This window comes from Corvus hawaiiensis, chromosome 5 (assembly GCF_020740725.1).
Source record: "Corvus hawaiiensis isolate bCorHaw1 chromosome 5, bCorHaw1.pri.cur, whole genome shotgun sequence".
In the NCBI taxonomy this organism is placed as follows: Eukaryota; Metazoa; Chordata; class Aves; order Passeriformes; family Corvidae; genus Corvus; species Corvus hawaiiensis.
Genome location: NC_063217.1, coordinates 75,494,859 through 75,514,834, shown reverse-complemented (window position 1 = coordinate 75,514,834; position 19,976 = coordinate 75,494,859). Strand labels below are relative to the sequence as shown.

Sequence of the window (19,976 nt, the reverse complement as noted above, 5' to 3'; positions counted from 1 at the left end):
GACCATTTCCATTCTTACCTCAGCTCACCCAAGAGTAAAATCAATACAAGGAGCATTCAAAAAACCTGCTCCAGTAAACAACTGCAGGAAGGGGCTCAAACCACAGTACAGTTCTGTCCAGAAGTGCAGAGCTCAGTCCACAGCAGTGGCATTGGGAACCGCACAGGACCTTCCTGAAGGAAGGGTTTAAGGAGTAACACTGAGCCGAAGGAATTCAAAATAACACATGATCCACAGATTTTTAACCAGTTGGACAAAGCAAGATGACTGGGCAGCAAATATAACTATTTAAAACACTTTGAAGAGAGACACAGGTGCTTACAGCCACAAAATCATTCAGCAGCAGCAGCAGCTTATAACGAGTACATCAAAGCCTACACATGAATACTTCACAATGCAGTGCTGAAGAGACCTGCAAAGGCACTGTTACCAGGTTCTTTTATTTAACAACTCCAAGGATTTTGTGACATACATCAGCTTCACAAAAGAAGTTAAAAGTTCTCGCTTTAGTAGTACACAAAACAGCTTTAAAACTCAAAGTCTAACAAGAAGTGGAAGTGTAGTTCAGGAAAGTGCACTTAAAAGCTGAATGCCAGCAATTTTAAAATCGTTTTTATGCTCTTTAGTACTAGGTGATGCCTCAGTCACAACTTTAGCCATACACACACTCTTCTTGATTTCCTTTCAAAATAAGCACTGTGGAACAGTAACACAGCAGCCACCCTTGGTGCTTAACTCATATTCACTCAAGTCACAAACATGATTGTGGCTGCTGGGTTACCAAAACCACAGCAACTCCAAGGGGTACGTGATGTGTGCGAGCATGTGTATATTTTATATATATTTCTCATATATAAAAATACACTATATAGTATAAAAAACTCCAGATAAACTCTTATTCTCACAGTAGCAAATATATCAACTTATTTTCACAGTACTTGGTTTTACTAACTGGGACACCCAGAATGATTAGAAACTTTTTCCTCCAACGCTGGTGCTCACAGAGCCCCCTGCCACACAGAAGGCAGCCAAAGCATTAATTATATTAAGTATACACCTCAGGGCCCTTTGAGTCCGCAGACAAACAAAACTACCTGGTTTTTCTTTCAATGACCACAACCACTAGGGGCTTCTTAGTACCTTGGGACAGACGGTCTCTCCAGCAGCTGATCCTAGAAGGCCTGTGCTCCAGTCCCTCAGCACGCAGAAGGACAAGCTGTAAAAATCCACTGCGGTTTTTGCCTGGAAGGGAAGTGTCAACCCCTTACCTTGCCCTCTTCCTGCCACAGGCAGCACGTACATGCCTGCCTACTGCAGCAAGGGCTTTCCTGATTCCAGCGAAGGTCACGTTGCACACCGCACACCCTGAACAAAGGCGAAGGATATCCCATTCCCAGATAGTCACATCTTTCACCTCCTTTGAATAGTGGATAGTGGCTGAAAATAACCCCAAACTTGGGTTTAGTTGTGCATAAACTACATATACCAGGCAAAGTCAGCTTAGCAGGGTGCACCAATCTCATATCGACCATGAGAAAGGATAAAATAACTAGCTCTAGAGACAAAAACGTTACATTTAAGCAAAAACCTGTTTGGCATCTTGAGTATGAAGAACCAGGTTTGTTAAGGCCATTAGGAGGCAAGTATCACAGGCCCTAAGTCATACACCAGAGATGTTATGCCAGCTCTAGAGCCACTGGGGTCTGCCGTTTGCCTTTGCCTCATCTCTCCCTTCAGCTTTGCTGTGCTGCAATACAAGCGCGTGCAGACCCTCTGCCAAAACCCCCTGCAGCACTTCTCAGCCTGGAGTCTGGGGGTAAACCAACAACACATGAACGCATTTCCTTCTATTTTTAATTTACCTGATCACTTCTGCCCACACTGGATCTGCTGATGCCCGGCCTCCTCCCTGTGTGTCCAACAGCCCCCACCTCTCTTCCTGGGCCCTGGAGCCAAGCCCCAGTGCCATGCGCATCGTTAACCCTTCCCGCTGCTTTCCCACTGGGAAGGCAAGGCTTTGGCAAGGACCAGCCACATTTAGGACCATGGTTTTACTCTCATTTTGTGTCCACCCCACTGCTCCATTTGTCATCTCACTCTGTTCCAAGACCTCTTCAGGCAGGTAACAGCTCTGAAGGACACTGAAAAGGCAGCTCATAAGCATGCACGGGGGGGGGGGGGGGGGGGGGGGGGAAGGAAAAAGACAGTTAACCTGAGTGTCAGAAATGCTACAAAAATTGGCAAGTGCTTCTTGCAGCCTTTGGCACCAAACAGGTGAGAAGAGCAGTAATAAAGCCTGGAAAGTCCTGTATTGAAACATTTCTACTCTATCTCCTAAGGGCTTAACTTCTAAGCCTGGAAAAGGCACACTGAAGCAGGCACAGCTGGAATATTCCACTTACACCCTGTGAGAAATGAAACTGAGCAAGATGAAGGTTGTACAGATGGTGTACAGATGGCTATGAGCAACTTTCGGATTCCGGGGCTAAGGGAAGCAATCTCACATACATCCTAGTCGGCATTTTATCCAACTGACCGTCACCAAAGGAGTCATGTGATTTGTTTTCAATGAATATTGTAAGGGATCAAATCCCCCCCTAAGAGATCTCAGGATCACAGATCTCCTGTATATCCAGCAGGAGGCTTTGGGGGAAAAAAAGCTCACAACCCTGAATATTTCACTTCACCTGTGATGGGGGGGACATGAGGACACCCGGCCACAAACAGTGATGTCCTCCACATACGAACACCCAGCTACCTACTCCTCAGCCTCCACTGGAGCAGGACAGAAAGGTGAGACAAGCCGAGGAACCGCCTCCTTCCGTGTCCTCGTGAAGATGGCTGTGGAACCCAGGCAGACGGGCTGGGCTGTCCTGAGGGGCGTGGGCTCTGCAGACGGTGTCCGTGGCTCAGGACAAGCTGCGAGGCAGCGGAGCTGTCCCACCTACGCACAGCACCAACTTCCACACCACAGGAAGGAAACTCTTGTGCTCAGCAGTGTTCACACCTCCTCCCATCACCTGAGGCACCTCCTGGGGTCCCTCACGCCTCCGAGGTCCTGGGCAGAGGGGACCCATAAGGCTCCTGCCCGTAAGGCTCCGTGGGGTGAAAAGCAGCTCAGTGGTCCGGCAGCCACCAGCTCCTGCTGGAACACAGCTGGGGCAGGAAGCTCATCCAAAGCTCAGTGCATTTAGCAAACCTTAAAAGAGCATTAGGTTACAGTCATTTCATAAAACTACTGTGGTAAAAAAAACCCCCATGTTTGAGAGAACACACATTTTCTTGAAAATAAAATCCAAGATGAAAACAGACACAAATCCCACTTCGTAATCAAAGCAATCCAATGGCTGCACCTCACAGTGAACTCTCCAAGTCATCTGAAACACTCCATATGTGCCCAAGGACAACTCCTCTTCCAGTGTGCTGAGGAGTCTCTCAAGTGCTGCAATTCCAGCCGTGTACCTGCTGGCTCACCCCTACATTCAGGCTTCTCACAGATCAGTAAATTATCTACTTCTTTAGTTTTGACTCTACGTTTCCAGTTTGCTATTTTACATTAATGGCACTTACTATTAAAAAAAAAAAATAATTAAAAAATGACCATTTAGGCACACCAAAAAAACCATCTGCCTTTCATCTCTGCAGCTGCATAGAAGTCTGCAAGGTCCCAAGCCATGGCTGTGCTCTGGAATTCTAGGCCACAGCCCCATGAGGATGTGGTTGCTTTATTTTTATGATTAATAAAGGTAGTTTTCACCTAGGAAGCAAAGACTTGACTATTTCCAGCATATAATCTGGATTTTAGTATGTCTTGGTTCTTAGGTCTGCTGAGACACAAAGAAGCACCACAGTTCATTAGCCCCCCTGTACATATGAAAAACATTTCCCATGTGCTCCCTGCCTCTTCCGCTCCACATGGGCACAGGGCAGAGGGATGGAAAGGCAACACCACAGTGCAGAATGACAGTATGTCCCAGGGCCCCAAGTCAGTGACAGGGACTCATATCCAATTCCTTGTTTCATTCTGGGAGCCATCTGCCCTAAGAAAACAATGCTCCTGCTTTGTTTCTCTTTTTCTCAAAAAGATCCCAATCAGAATTAGCCATCATTTGCAATCCGATCGTGCACGCAGGCCACTGCCTCCTCAACCTGAACAAGCTGTACAACCCAGGGCCCTGGCATTTCAACCACATAAATTACTCCACTAAACCTTTATTAAGGGACTTGGAGAGGTGGAGTGGGGGGAACCCATTGGAAGCCTTTACTGTTTGGAAGGAAACGGAGCTGCTCCAAAGGGATCTAACTCCAGCGCCTGCTGTGGTTGGCTCTGTGTACTCTGCACGACCAGCTCTGTGAAGGGCACCGCACCAAAGTCATCTGTTTTCAGCCCGTCCCCACCGTGAACGGCCCCGTGAAAGGAGCTCTGCCTTGGCCTGCCAGCCATGGTGCCATGGTCCCCGCAGCTGTCCCCAAAGCCCTGGTGCTGGGCATGGCGCATCAGGTCTGGCGGGTGGAAGGGTTTGGCTCCGAAAGGATCCAGCAGAGTCTCATCCGCCTGCAGAGGGTTGGCTCGATCCTTGCTGTCAGTCAAGGCCACACTGATGTTCTCCTTGGAGTCCGAGATGGTCAGGAACTCATTGCTGCTCTGGGAGTCCCTGCGGCCGGCCTTCCTGTGCCGGCGGGCGCGCTCTGGGGTGCGGTAGCTGGGTTTCAGCCCCTTCTTTGTGGTGGTGGGGGTGCCGTGATGGCGCTTCCCATTGTTCTTGGACACCTCCTGCTTCATGCGCCTCTGGCGGGAAGACAGCTTCTGCAGGTTCCGCTGCTGCTTCACCTTCTGCTGCTGGCTCCCTGTGATCTCCTCAAACGGAACCAGCCCAAACAGGTCCTCTCTGCTCCCAGCAGACTTGGGGAGAAGGGACGGCTGAAACGGGGTGCAGCCAAAGATATCCACGCTCCGTGGAGAGGTGGGGGAGAGCAGAGGCTCCATCCCCGACCCCTGCCCATCTTGCTGGGGCACCTTTTTGCTGAAGGGAGCCTTTGTGAAAACATCAAAGTCATCCTGCTCTTGGCCCTGAGAAGAAACATCTTTGTCCATCTTCTCTCTTGCCTGAGGCTGCAGAGTGAAAAAGGGCACAGCTCCAAACACATCAAATTCTTGGCCAGGGTTGATCAGAGTGCTTGGCACCTCAGGCAGGGACATAGGCACTGAACTGGGCTCTGTGATTTCACCGCTGCCCACACCATCTCTGAACCGAGTGCTCAGGAGCCCTTCCACACATTTTTGCTTGGTACGGTCACAATCAGAATCAGAGCTCTGTTTTTCCTCCTCCTCTTCCTCCACCTCTTCCTCAGAATCCATGAGGAGAGGTCGGTGGCCTAAATTCTCCGGTTCTGTATCATTGTCATCATTGAAGTCTCCATTCTCTCCATGCAAGACTTCTTCATCCTCCTGTTCTTCTTCTTCCTCACTGCTCTTGGGAGAAGGAGGATCAGATTCAAAATCACTCTCTGACTCCTCACCACCTTTTGTCACGTGTGCCTCTGCACTTTTCCTCCCTGGCCGAGGATCTCTAAATGCATGGCTCAGTTTTCCAGCCTTTGTTGGGGTCCCTAAGATATTTCCTGGATTGCTGGCTGAGTTATCCACTTGTTTTCCAGAGGAACCTGCAGGTCCAAAGAAAAAAGCAAAAGAAAACTTAAAACATACAAAGGCAAAATTTACTCCACACACCCCACAGCCACACATCCCAGGAGCTATGCAAACAGATATCCTGTACTTACGGAGTGAAATAAACTAAAAATCAGATCTGATAGTTCAAACAACACTTATAAAATCAACAGTCAGAGCTGCCAGCTTTACTTCTTGAGCACAAGGGGCCTGGAAATACAGTACCAACATTTTTGGGGCACGGAGAAGGGGCTAATGGACACAGCTGATCTCTGGAGACAGCTTTTCAAAACCAGTCATTATACAGCTACAGCAGGATTTAAACACTTTACTTTTCTATATTTTTTTTTTTTAAGCAGACAAGCTATTTTGGGGTGTGCTTCTACTTTGATAGTCTGCTCTGACAAACAACGATCTAGTCATGAGAGCAGCTCCTTCTAACTCCCACAGCAACTGAGGTACAAAGAGCTCTTGCTTTACCTGAAGTTTGAGAAAAATGCTTTCTGCTTTTTGTCTAAGTGCAATCTGTCAGCTCAGCTTCTCTATGGCAAGGAAATTTATCTACTCATTTTCCTCTGCCTGCTTCCTCCCCCCTATTCACTGACAACTAGAACTGAACGAACAATTCACTCATGAGTCTTCTGTGGTGTGGTTGCCTTGGGAACACTGGAAGCAGTAAAAATTTTGCAGCAGTACAAAAAAAGAGATGGCAAGAGCAGGCAGAGCAGGGGAGGCTGCATAGTGGCACTGGCACAGCTGTCGTCACTTCGCAAGCCCAGTTTCTCCCTGTGTCAGAGCCCCGTGCTGTGGGGAGATGTTTTCAGAAGTGTAACTGACTTGGATTTCTACTGGAAGAGAAGGAGCAGCAGGAAAATAAAAACACCTCAGTCTCCACTGGGTAAAGCACATTTGCCCTTGAGATGTCCTCTTCTCTTGGCCACAGAGAAGGTGCATAATGTTACATGTAACACCAACAACAGCAGTGAGAAGTCACTTCCTGGCAGGCACAGAGCCACTGCCCAAAACCTGTGTGCCACTCTGCCCAGGGAGGCTGCCACAGGCACCCTGGCACTGGGGATGAGCTTCTCACACCTCCAGCATCTGACACCAGCTGGGGCTGGGGCTCCTCCTGTTCAAGCAGTTATTAGAGTACTCTACCCAGAGCACTGCACTGGAGCCCTGACCTCACTCAACCAAAACAAATGTCTTCCACTTAGGGCTTTGTTACCCAAACACTGACATTTAACGCACTCCATGTGTTCAATGGATTGAAAAAGCTAGGGAGGGCTGCAGGCATCCACTACTTCTCAAAAAAATGTCTTCAGCCAGAATCCAGATCATAACTCTTGTTCTTGCAATATACAAAATATTTTCCCAGCTAATTCCTTCTTTCACAAGGAAACTAGCAACTTCCAGGCCAAGTCAGATTCTTTTCTTTCTATGCTCCAGTTTTACAAGAGCCATTTCTCCCATTTTTAAAGGGAATTAACAGCTGATTTCCTCATCCACCAGCTTCCTCACCCCTCTGCAGTTACACTTAAAATAATCAAAATTCAGCAGCAATACAATTTATGTATGGATTTAAGAACAGGATGACCAGAATGACTAAAAACATCAGGTGATTAGGGCTTTGAGCTGTTTCTTCTTGCCTTCTGGTGTCAGATTGCTTCTTATCTATTGTAATTTTAAATGCTACATATTTGCTTTAGCCACTAAATTAGAATCTGGATTATTTTGCTGCTTACTTTAGATTTCCCAAAGGTACAGCCTTCACATTGCACTATATAACCCTCTATCCTCCAAATCCTACTGTTTCCAATATTTACTGGAACACTAATGTTAGCATAAATGCAAATAGATTTAAAAGAAGAAAAAGGGACTATTTCTAGGCTAGATGTTAACACCACTTACACAACAAAAGGCCCAAACCTTTTCTCTATGTCCATATCCACAAGAGTTTACAGTCCCAAGGAATGGTTAGACTTTGCACTTAATCTCAATATGCAGTTAACAACTAATACAGCTTTTTTTTTTTTTTCAAGGAAGAACTGAACCACAGTGTTATCTGATATACCTGACTTCCCAAAAGGTTTAAATATTATTTGTTAAGTGCTGCCACAGAAAACAAACTGTAACGGGCACTGACGAGACAGAACACCCAACCTCTACCAAGAGCAGCTGAGCTGCTGAAGGGGCCATCTGAGGCACACGAGGTGCAGCTCTCAGCCCCAGACCTCTCCAGACAGATGGTACAGCAAAGAGGACGTTTCCCACAGCACACTCCATGGGCTGGCACTGGCACCCCACCTGCTCCAGCATCCCAACAGACCTGCCCGTTATTCAGAACTGTGATTCTTGCTGGCCACACAGAGCCAATGATCTTGAGAATCGGGCATCAAGACAAGCCAGCCTTTCAGGAGTCTGTATTAACACCCTAAGCTTCCTCTCTTGAGTCTAACAACTAGAATCTCCAGAGGAACTCGGATGAAGCCAGGAACAATTCACTGAGCAATCCCTCTTGTTGGAGACATGCATCCACAGCAACACAGAAGCCAGATGTTTTCCCCCTGTATTTGGAGTTCTGAACCACTCTTCAAGGAAATGCTGAGCACCTTCCTGGCTGACAGAGGCAGACACAGGGGAAGTGCTTGAATAGCCAACGAGAATAGTGAAAGTCTGATGTACTTGTTCATTTTTACTTTGCCCACAGCAGTCTGTCCTGGCCCCAGTCAGTTCTGTGGGCTCTTGCTCCACTGAGGGCAATGCCACGGCACGCTAGATGCAGCACACACCACCAGCCTTTGTGCTGGCAGGAATGAGGCAGCCTTCAGAAAAGGGAAGCTTGAGGTGTGTATTTGTAAAGGTCTGCCCCTGCACATGAGAAAAGATGGTCCAAAATATCTCCATTTTGAGGCCACTCAAAGACACAGCAAGAAGACTTTTTCCTGTTCCAACACCATCACAGAACAGCCAATAACTGCATCTCAGCTCAGCAGTGGTTTCTGAACACGGTTTCCAAATTTCTAGCTCTTTAGCTGAGATTCCTCCGTCTCCAGTCTCCTTGCCAGAGTATCAGTGTGACTTGCTTATTGCAGCAGGAAACCAGTGTCTAGGTATTGTGTAGACTGGGAATTATCCAACAGTGATTAGAAACTCAAGACTTCCACTAAGAGCTCACTATTATCAGAGTTGCAGAGCCAGCACACATGACCCTACATCAACAATGTCACCTGGAAAGCAGGTGGCATGCATCAGATGATGCTGTGAGCAGCAACTGCTCCTGAAACGTGGGTTTGAAGAAAACACTTTTACTCCAAGGAGTATTACCAGAAAGGTCACGTCGCTGCTCCCAAACTGGAATGTGTTAGGAAAGAGCAAGTATTTTGCTTTATCCTTCCATGTGTGTTGAGGTGTTAGAAACAACTAGACCTACCTGCTCTGAGCAGAAACTACTCTAAGATACTCATTTTACACACTTTTAGCCCTACCTGGCCAACCCAGGGGGAACAATCCATCTCTGCACCCACCTTTGCAGCTGCAGTGGCTTCAAGTTAGCCCCAGGAACATGGATAAAAACTGCATCAGGCAAGAATCAAAACCAAACCAAAAATAACCTCCCTAGAACTATCATTTTTTAAACTAAGCTAGGATAGTTTGGTTTTCTACGCTACAGTTGCCCCTGTTTCACTGCTAATGAAGTTAGCAAATGAAATAAAGAGCACTACACACAGAAACAATCCCCCAAAAGGGAAAAGCCCCTGCTTAATGACAGTTGAATGCTTTGGCCAAACAGATTTCCAAACTGAAGTGTCGTGTCATGTCCATTTCATGCAATCTTGTCAGGCTACACTGCTGCAGAGACGTTCAGATACATATTTATATGGCAATGCTGCACACTGGTGAGCAACATCTGTTTGCAATGTGCTGTTCAGATTACCACACTTCTAATCAGGTTTGCAGCTTGTAGGGAACAATTGCTCTTTGCTCAAATGCGAGCCAGGTGGAGCATCTTTAATCATATAAGAAGATCCCAATCTTCAAGGAAATTTTCTGTTCTGATGTTCTTTTTTGAGACACAGGATTATAAGAGGATGAATTCCCTCTAACAACTGCAGTAATTACATGCCTTCTGCTGGTCCCCCATTTTAGGGTATTGCGGGGGTGGCCCAAGAGTGGGGCATAAGAGCTTTAAGCTCCCTTGGAATTGGGAACATACTGCCACCATCATTTCATAACAATTTGCCACATGTCAGCCCAAGGATTACCGGCGGGCTGCAACTAAATCTGCACCAGTTCTCTGACAACAGCCAGGGCAGCAGCTGCTCAACACTGTAATGGATTTACACGTCTCATCACCTCTATGTTCAAGAGCAACAGAAATGGAAGAACACCACCACACTTGTGCCTGGCAGCTACTGACGACATTCTTTTAAATAATTAATCCAGAGATTAAAGTGCAATACAAAAAAAATACTGCAACGTGCCTATGACTGCTCCAAGATGTGAAAAAACTTTTTAAAAATCAGAAGACCAATTTGGACAGAAAAAGCAGACCCTTGGCAGAGCCCAGACACACCATTTATACCTAGGATGGGTGAACAATTTCAGGTTACTTAGGAAGTGATACCTAGAACAGCTGAAGCTTAAGATGATGTTGATACAGGGAAATACCCTGAATCTGCATTCAGCAAGCACTACAAATATCTGAAGTTACAGCCAAGAAGATATAGAGTGACATCAGCAAAACTGTCAGTGAGTACAAATATTGATAAGAACTTACTCTAGAGGTCAAGTTACCTAAACCTGAAATGCTGTTACCACAGCCAGATCACTGCACAGGTCTGGGCATCTTTAAACAATCAACATCAGCTGTCAAAGAAACACGAACTGTTGGCAGGAGCACTTTTCAAGTTGTAAAAGCGGCTCAAGTCTTTTTTGTTTCTTCTGGTCTGGTATTAATAATTTTTTCCTAAATTCTAGTGAGCTGTGTGTCACTTAAAGGCCCAGACTGCACAGTGGTGCCAGGGCTCCACAGCCGTGGTACAGAACTTGCAGTGGCTTGAAACCCTGTTAGAAGCAGTACACAAAAAACCAACGGAAGGAATAATCAACCCCCATGTCTGTTCCTGCCAGAACATCATACGTTTCCGCTGTGACGTGGTGCACACCCAGCAGCACCTACTGCAGCAGGGGATTCTCAGGGGTGTGTCCAAGGCTCCAGATGATTCCCATGGCACTGCTGTCTGGCACACAGCCAGCTGGTTTTCTACAAGATCCACATAGCTGGGACAGTACACACCACACCACAAAGCCCCTCTTATTCCAAGACAGACACCTGCAGCGACCATTTGAAGACACCACCGCATCACCGAGTGTGGGAAGCCTGGAAGTCACAAGGAAGCTGCTACAGAACTGGACTCATTTTTATTCAGTCTCTGCACAGAGAACAGGTCTGCAGTGGCTCAGAAGGGGTTACCCCATGGAGGCTACAAAAACCAAGTGACTTGATCACATCTACAGCACACATGATGTGTACCAACATTCAACAGAACTCTTAATGAGATGACCTGAACCAGAACCCTATCCCAAGATCCAAGCCAGGAGACAGCTCACAGAGATTCCCCACAAGCACACCAAATGCCTGAAACAGCTTCAGGCAACATTTCCCAACACCTCCACTTTGCACACAGCTCATCCATATAATTTTGAGTGTTACCTCAATGCTTGTATTCCTTCTGGGAATCACAGTATTGAGCTGAGGGAAGCAAAAGGCCATCCTAGCCTGGCTTCATCCCACAGACGTTAGTGTGAATAAAGGCAAGATGACTAAAGGCACCAAGTACAACTCACCAGCAAACTATACTATATTCATGACATTTCCTTCTTACATTTGAAAGCAGCACAAAATGTGTTTCTCCTGAGCTTCTGAAACACTTGATAGTAACCAAGGGGATTACAACACAAGCTGGTTAACACAGACTTGAATCAAAAACTTCCATTCCAAAATGCTGACCACAGGAGATGTTTTTTTCCACTGTCACCATCCAGTTTTGGGCATTCCAGAACCAGGATCTGTTTTCTGCATGTGAAGTGCCTAAGTGCCCCAGTGCTGGCCATTCAATTGTGCTGTCTTCTCTCTCTTTCATTAAGAAGTTTGCAATGTCAGGTTTGTTTCTATCAGATCAAGCACTGGAATTCTTTTCCAGGGCCGAGTTTCTTTTCCAGTCATCTCAGGTCTTAGGGCACTACCATTTTCCACAAAAATTCAGGCATAAAGTAGTGTGTGTAGCAAATTTACTTGTGAGAATGCTTTTAATAGGATACACACCAAGGGTGAGAGACATCAAGAACTTCCACAGTGCTTCCCTATTTCCCAGATAGAGAGGAACCCAACACCCATTAGTTCATTTCACACCTCCTTCCGTCTGTGCATGCCAAGGGACACATGTTGCTGCTGGCTCTCCATTCCCACCGGACAAGACTAAGCACAGAAGGTCTGACAGACAAGCAGCTATAGTCCATCCAATTCCAGGTTCCTTTTCCTGGTGATCCTTGTAGCAGTGCCTGCCTGAAATGCACTCGCAGCTCCACAGAGAATATCCCAAGTCACAGCAGCCCACAGACTTTCCCAGCGATGACTGAAGGTTTCCAATTCCAGCCTCTGCTGCTCCCTTGCCTCACCTTCCCAGACACACATTAACATACCTGGTGACACTTACGTTGCCAGATGACCAGCACTTGATGTTGGTAAGTCGAAAGACAACACACGATATTCATCATCTTGCAGCTCTCTCTCAAAAGGTGACAGGAACCAGTTTATTACTGAGTGCAGAGCTGCTTTCAGCAGAGAACCCTTAAGCCTCCAGAACAGGAGGAATCCTCTGGGTGACTCTACTGAGCCACAGCCCTCATACACCATTTAGACATCAGACTGATGCCACAGCAAGGAAAACCAAGCAGAAAAGACCCAACCTTTGAGTTGGAACTGTGGCCAATACAGTAGAACACAACTTCAGTAAGAACTGTCACTTTTCAAGAAAGTCAATTTTATTTACTTTAAAGATCCTGTGTTTATAAGGTCAACATTTCATCTCATTGTAATTCAACAAGTCAGAATTCAGTAGCCAGAGCCCATGGCAAACAGTGCTAACAATCTTCACATTTGGCCCAAGACACGTTACAATAAGGAAACGAAGCTTGTGCTTTAACAAGATCCGAGAGTCTCTCTCGCAAATGCTGGAATTGCACTCCAAGTGTTAACCCCCCTGTTCCACTTGCCGAGCAGTCACCTGACCTTGGATGCCCTGAGTAAGGGACACAGGTGGTTTACTTCTCAGTTACATGTTTCACAATCACGAGGAACAAACCAGAAAGAACATGTCACACGAGCATTAAGTACAAGCGGACATCAAAATATTAGGGAGGCACATTTGTCAAGCTTGCCCCAGAAAGCCCTCAGCTAGAAATTAAATATGTCCAAGTCTGTCCAACAGCTTTCTCCTTTTCTTAGATGTCTTGCGACACCTCTTTTCAAGACATTACAAAGAACAGTTCAGTGGGGAACACAAACCCGCTTTTAAAAGATAAATATTAACATTTAAAGATTTATTGTATCTGATTTGTTTACTAAGTGCAATTCACAGTTAACACATAACTAACAATACCTTCCTTGAAACCAAGCCAGTATTGACTCATTTAAATGCCAGTTACAAGTCCATAGGAAAAAAGGCCATTGAAAAATGGATGATTTTTTCCCAGTGCCACAGCTACCAGTTCACCATGTCTCAAACAGGCTGGTTTTTCAGTCACAACTGAATTTCTGGGGATTTTTCCTCCCCTTAATAGAAGCAGCTCCCTTTTCTTTTCATTATGTCAAGAATGAGAGCTTGGATTTCAAGTAACAAAAATAAAGCACGTGATACAATACAGTGAGGACATTCGTTACAATCTAAAGCTATATTATAACCATCCCAAAACCAGCAACAGTCAAATGCATTTCCAAGATCTCAGGTGAGGAAAGCAATAAAATAATCTCTGGACACAAGGGCATGAATAGTTGGCAGGAGACTGAGTACCTGATGGTCCCCATTTTAAATGGAGTGTAAACTATTCCTCTTTGTTTTGCATGTGAATTCAGGCTCACCCATAAGTCAAAGCAAACTCTGGAATGAAGATGCCAGGGAAAACCCTTCCAAACAGCACCTATAGAGCAAACCCTTCTTCACTTAAATGGCTTTCACATGGCACTGAACTACTGAACATGAACAAGGTGACAGAAAGCAAACTTGTCCTGAGTGAGCGGAACAACACCACAAACTAGGAACAGAGTCCTAGACCAAGCAGAATGATTTCAGGTCTAGGGACAGGAAGCAGCCGTGGGCACAGAGGGATTTTTACCAAAGGCTTTGCAGAACACAACAGCGTTACCCTGTCCACCCTTCACCACGTGGAGCACTCGTGAGCGCTATGCAGCCCTAGCGGAGCACCTCCAAGAACAAGATCAAAGTGAAAGAAAACACAGATACTAACTTAGGTTGACCCCAGTTGATTTATTTTAAGGCACATTACCTGAGTTTTTGAACTTCCGTAAGAACAGTCTGAATGAGTCATACTAAGGCACCTTCATCACACAAGAACTCGCAACAAAACCTAAGTGGCTTCAGAAGTGACTGATGCTCCTTTTACCATTCAACTACCACACAGGCTTTACTTTGTCAAAGGTACCAAAATCAATACTAAAGTGCTGATCCACCGAATGTTAAAACTGTTGCTTAAGTTGCAGGATGATGCAGTTTCCCACTCACAATGCCCACATAACACATTATTTTTACTTCCCTTCAAGGTAAACATAGTCAAAGCTGAACTGAAAAGCAATAATGAATGCCCACCCTCCCCATGTACAGAAAACATAAAATGTTGGGGTTTGACTCAACTTGTACCAAAACTGTGCATTAAATGCGTAGAAGCTTACTGTCTTCACTTGGCTGGAGAACTGAACTACAGAAACTGTGTGAGTCAGAAGCAGACTACAAGGAAGTAACAAAATTTGGCCTTAGCAAGGAATTCTCCTTCAGCAAAAGCACTTGTGGTTCTGCCCAGGTGACGCCCATTGCACTGGCCCAGCAGAACCACACCCTACACAGTCTGTCCCAAGGCTCCACAGGCACAAGGAGATGGATGCACAGGTGGTTTTAATTGGAGGTAATGAACACACTAACACATCCCTTCAACCCATGTGCTCTCAGGAGGCAGCCAAGCCCTTTGCCATTCTTTGATCACTGAACTGCTGTGCACACTTTAGCAGATACATACATCTATATGTATGTATGCATACAGCTATGAGGTAATCATGTCACAGATGGAACTTGCCTTGCTGAGAAATGAAAGGAACAGAACCAAACGGATCTTCAGGAGGACTTGTCTGTGGAGCAGCATGTGGCTCCACACTCTTATCTGAAGATGCTCTCCTGTCCACCAGCCTGTCTGTAAAAAACAAAATGAAACAGAACAAAAAATAACGTAAAGTAAAATAAAATAAAAATTGCAGGACTTACACCTATGCAAAGCTATGCACTGTACAGGGTGAGAGAGGAACATATCCTCTGGCAGGGGGTTCTGACAAAGAAAGGGTAGTAAGAAGCACAGCTCTGGCCTGCACAGTTGGTCTGGGCAGCTCCTTCCTACTGCACAGACTGGCAAGGAGACAGGCAGAGTGCCTGGGAGGTTCTGCACCCACACCTGTCCCTGCTGGAGCATCAGGGTGATCCTGAGCCTAACAACAGTCTTTGTGCAATGCTATGAAAGCCGGGCTGGGGGCTTTTTCCCTGTGAAAAAGCAGACTCACTTTGTTGGCTCCCAGTTCTGCCCAGATGATTAAGTGGTTACAGGAGCTGTTTAGGAAACCTGCTTCTTCATAATGCTGTCAGAAATGCTGCATCAGATGTCACTTCTGGCCCATCCCTAACTGATGATCAAAGCAACACCAACAACAGAGAAACAACAAGAGCCAGGAGCTCCAATCTGTCACTCCATGTCACAGCTCTCCACAAAGGTGCTCAGTTCAGAAATCCATCCAATTGCACATGACCTTTTACTGAAACCAGCATCATTCTACTAGGAAAACACTCACCAAGTATAAGCAATGTATTCTGTCCTAGGAATTGGATTCCCTTTTACAAGAGAAGTGATTAATCACCCCAGCAGAACCCATCACTGCACACACCATTAAGCCCCTCAACACAGGCAATCTGATGGTAATGCCAGCCTGAGGAATTGTGACATCTTCATCCTCTAACAAACGCTGTGTATATTCACTTAGGTGTTACTGTCATAAATGTGTAAGCTTTAAAAATATTTGCCAGATTCAGAACCATCATTAATTTATGTATAAAGCATCAGTCCAACAATACAAACTAGGCTCCTGAAAAGAGGAAGAAAGGATTCATGTTTTGAACACTACTCAGCACCACAAACTTACACACCACTGCATGTGAATTATAAAGTACAGGACAGCAGTTGGCTTTAGTAACAGAAAAATAGAACCACTGATCAAATCTACATCTGCAATTCTCTTTTCTCTAGATGGCAAAAAAGTTACTTAGTACTCAACAGCCTTTTTCCCTCATAAGAGATAATCTACATCTAAAGAGAACTCAGCCTTCAACCTTAATACATATCTAAGGAAATTCCAGTATTACGCAGTTAAAGACAATTTTATAGGTACAAGATTTAATTTTACAATAAATCTCCTGATCTCTCATTATTCCAGCCAAGTCTGAGAAAGTACCAGTGGACAACATGAACTATAATTATTTCTGCTTTGACTGCAGCAAAGGCATTAGCACTGCCAGGTATGCTCATATGATCTTTGGCACAAGACCCTCAGTATCAAAAAGCCAAGTTAAAAGGTCTCTGAAGGCTGTGACGTGTGCATCTACATGCACACGCAGACACAAACCACCAGTGCTCCCCCTCCTCTGAGGGGCACCGAGCCCCAGGAGCTCAGAGCAGCTGTAAGGCAGCCCACCCATACAGACAAGGCTGCCATCTAGTGTGCTGCTGGCAAGGGAGTAACTCGGGGTTATTTCTGCATTTTCTCTGTGTGAGTGACTAAAATCCCTAATGCTGGTTAGAACTGAGCAGAGCTGCGCCGTTGAGTTTAGTTTACTTTTCAGATACAGCCTATCAAGTGTGTTACCACATCCAGCTCTCCTGCGCACTGAATTACCTTGAAGACCTGAGCCCAAAACGTGCCTTGGTTATAATCTTCTTTGGTACTTGCATTTGGACAAAACTTGTGGCTTAACCAAATCAATCTCCCCAAACTTACACAAGTACTGCCAGCAGTCCAGCAGTTATGGATTCTGGAAGTGGACAGTGTTGAGCTCACCTCTGGTTCAAACTAACCTGCTCCAGATTCACGAGTGCATTATTTCAAAAGACTTAGGGCCACATTTGGAAGGAGCATGCTTACAGATGTTCAATTCTACTACTGAATCAAATCCTTAACTTGGATTTGGAAGGAACGCTTAATTTCCGCTAGCACATTAGCCATTCTTCCCAGCTAGCGGTGAGACATTTGACTGTAAAATGTGTGCAGGCTACATTCCCATCTCAGAAACAGGAGCCTGATTCCATCCACACAGGATACAAGGGAAAACTATCATCCAGAGTTTCGCAAACAAACCCACCCAGTCACTTTCCTAAAGGATTAACAGGTAACGTGCACGTCCAATAAGAAAAATACTCAACTGTAGGCAAAGGTAGTTTTTTTAAGTTACTCGAAATTCAACTTTACTGTACTTTTAATTGCAAGAAACTTGCTGATAGACAGCCAAGCATACACAATCTGTTTTTTAATATTGTCACATCTTCCAAGTCCCACTAATAAATCTGATCTCAACAAAACCAGTTATAGGAAGAGTAACTAACAAGCAGGTGTTCAGCAATTAAGAACACAAAGTAATTCCAAGTAAAAACCATGGAAATAACTGACTTCACGAGGAAAAAGTTTATTCAACTATTGCCATATCAATACAATAAAGCAGCCCTTACATGTAGCCACTCAAAAAGGACAGTACAAAACATTAACATAATGTAATAGATCACTTTTCTTTCAGGCATCTTCAAAGGACATATCAGACCCACAGAATCTTCTGCTCTGGTGTGCAAGAAAAAGCTGGAAAGGAATAAAGCAAGCAGGCAAAATTCTCTTCCCATCTGACAACATATCTCTGCTGTTGAGAGCCTCTTGTCAGTGAAGGTGACACAAGCAGTGTGGAAGAGCTAAGGTATTACCATTTCTGCAGTAATTGAGCCAGTTAACTACCAGTTTCAGACAGTGAGTTCCTAGTGCACACATTTTCAAAAAGGAGAAGGAAAGGAAGACAGGCCCAACTGTGCCCTCAAATGCTCAGAAAGAATGTTGTGTACACAGCCTGCACGGTCCTTGGACAAGCAGGACATGTTGGAACTGCTGAGCAACCACAGAGCCCTCATTTACTGGGAAGCAAAGTAAGCCTTCAAGCGTCCCTTACTTGATCTTAGCAGGTCAAATTCTCTGTCCAGCAGTTCCTCCTCTGTCAACTTGGAAAAATTGTCCTCTCCAAACGGATTCCAACCTGACATATCAGGTGGGTTACTGATGTTCTGCTTTGGGTAACTGGCAATCGCTTCAGCATCAGGAATACCTGACCTGTAGAGTCAGTTCAAGGAAGCAAATAAAGAGAAACATGACAGGATTGGGGATCAGGGTCAAAATCTGAGACATGCTTCATGATACCAAGTCCTACACCCAAGCAGCACACGTGCATTAAGAGCTCATCCCAAAAAATCTGAAGGCCAATTTAAGGCAAGCCTAGCAGGAAGCTATATAAATATATATCCTGGTTTCTAACATCAGTGAAGCTGGACAAATCTGTAGGGTTTTTTTAAATCAGAAAGGAAGGGGTTTTTTTTATTACATACACTGTTGTTCGGCAGAATTCATGAGAAAGCCATCATTTATTACCATTTATTAAGCAAAGGCAGGTCCAAGGGCCACTGCTGAGGGACCGCATCTCTTCTGAGGTGTACATCATGTTAAATACTCAGGTCACACCTCTGAGCACAGGCGTTAGCAGCCCTAGGACATCAATGCCAACTACAAAGCTGCTCTTAATAGGGTGTTTGAAACTGCTTTCAGATGCAGATAACCTCATTCAACATAGGCTATTGACCATCCCAAGCAAAGTGGTTAGCAGTCAGCTCCTGGAGTCTTGTCCATGAACAAGAAATACTGGAAGACAGATAGAAATTGTACCAGGCTCATCTGTTAACAAACTGTCTAACTTTGCTCCCAAAATATCCTTTACCACTGAACACCCACTGTCCAACTGCTCTAAGTAATCTCTTACTATCAAAGCAAGTAATTTCTGAGGAAAGGATTTGGCAGTGCTAACCACAATTAGTAATGCAAGCCACGAGTAATCCCCAGGCTCACCTGAGCCACAATTCTTACCTGTTTGTAGGGTAGGGAAGATCTGCCACTGTTCCACCATGCACTGGGAGTGACCTGGGGTAGGAGATTAAGGCCGGTGCAAAGTCTTGTGGAGAAGTGATATATTCAGGGGACTGCACCTGCTGTGCCCGCTGCTGAGCCAGCATCTGCTGCTGCAGGAGAGCCTGCTGGTACTGCTGCACCTGGGGAAATTGGGGCTGTGTTACCAGAACACACACGGGCTGCCTTTAATCTCTTCTGCTAAGTAACAGCGCTGCTCTTGCAGCCAAACACACCCACCACCGCCACCCTCCAGAACACACGGGCGCAGAGAAACCGCTCCAACAGGTCAGTGAGACTGGTTTTCTTTTCCAGTGTATTGCCACTTAGATTTTTGTAATTATTGCAACTCAGCTATATGCTACTGCAGCACTGCTAATTGCGTTTTCACCATGCTCTATTCTTAAATCTTAATACAAGATTTCAGGACAGTTTCTCCTCAATTTTTAAAAAATGGACTCTGGCAGTTAACTCTCTTGCTTTTCAAGTAAGAATTGGACATCACTGTCTTCTGTCACTTTGTAATGTAACATGTATTTGTTGCTGTGGCCAGTACTGGAAACTTTAACCAAGTATATTTCAAATAAGCACAGACCTTCTTAAGAAACTCAGGATAGATCCCATCCTATTATTAATACACAAGTGCAACTCCAGACAAGCTTTCATAACCTAGTTTGGGTTAACTTCCCACCAACTAAATACCATTTTAGATGCCCAACTGCACACTATTTACCATGCCCAGAGCTCAGTACAATTAGCCAGGCACTTCTC

At 45.3% G+C, this 19,976-nt stretch overlaps 1 protein-coding gene across 5 annotated transcripts in view; it reads right to left on the bottom strand.

The window, feature by feature from the left end:
- Positions 1-421: 421 nt before the first annotated feature.
- BMP2K (BMP2 inducible kinase) overlaps positions 422-19,976 on the bottom strand; it is a 50,352-nt gene continuing 30,797 nt past the window's right edge. For 2 of the 5 annotated variants that reach the window (XM_048303797.1, XM_048303802.1), the window contains exons 13-16: positions 19,167-19,363; positions 18,205-18,362; positions 15,038-15,151; positions 422-5,664 (exon numbers count right to left, since the gene is read on the bottom strand). In XM_048303797.1, the coding sequence (XP_048159754.1) occupies positions 4,262-5,664; positions 15,038-15,151; positions 18,205-18,362; positions 19,167-19,363 (1,872 nt within the window). In that variant the 3' untranslated portion in view covers positions 422-4,261. The remainder of the gene's footprint in view (positions 5,665-15,037; positions 15,152-18,204; positions 18,363-19,166; positions 19,364-19,976) is intronic. The other 3 variants (XM_048303798.1, XM_048303799.1, XM_048303800.1) reach the window with 3 other exon arrangements.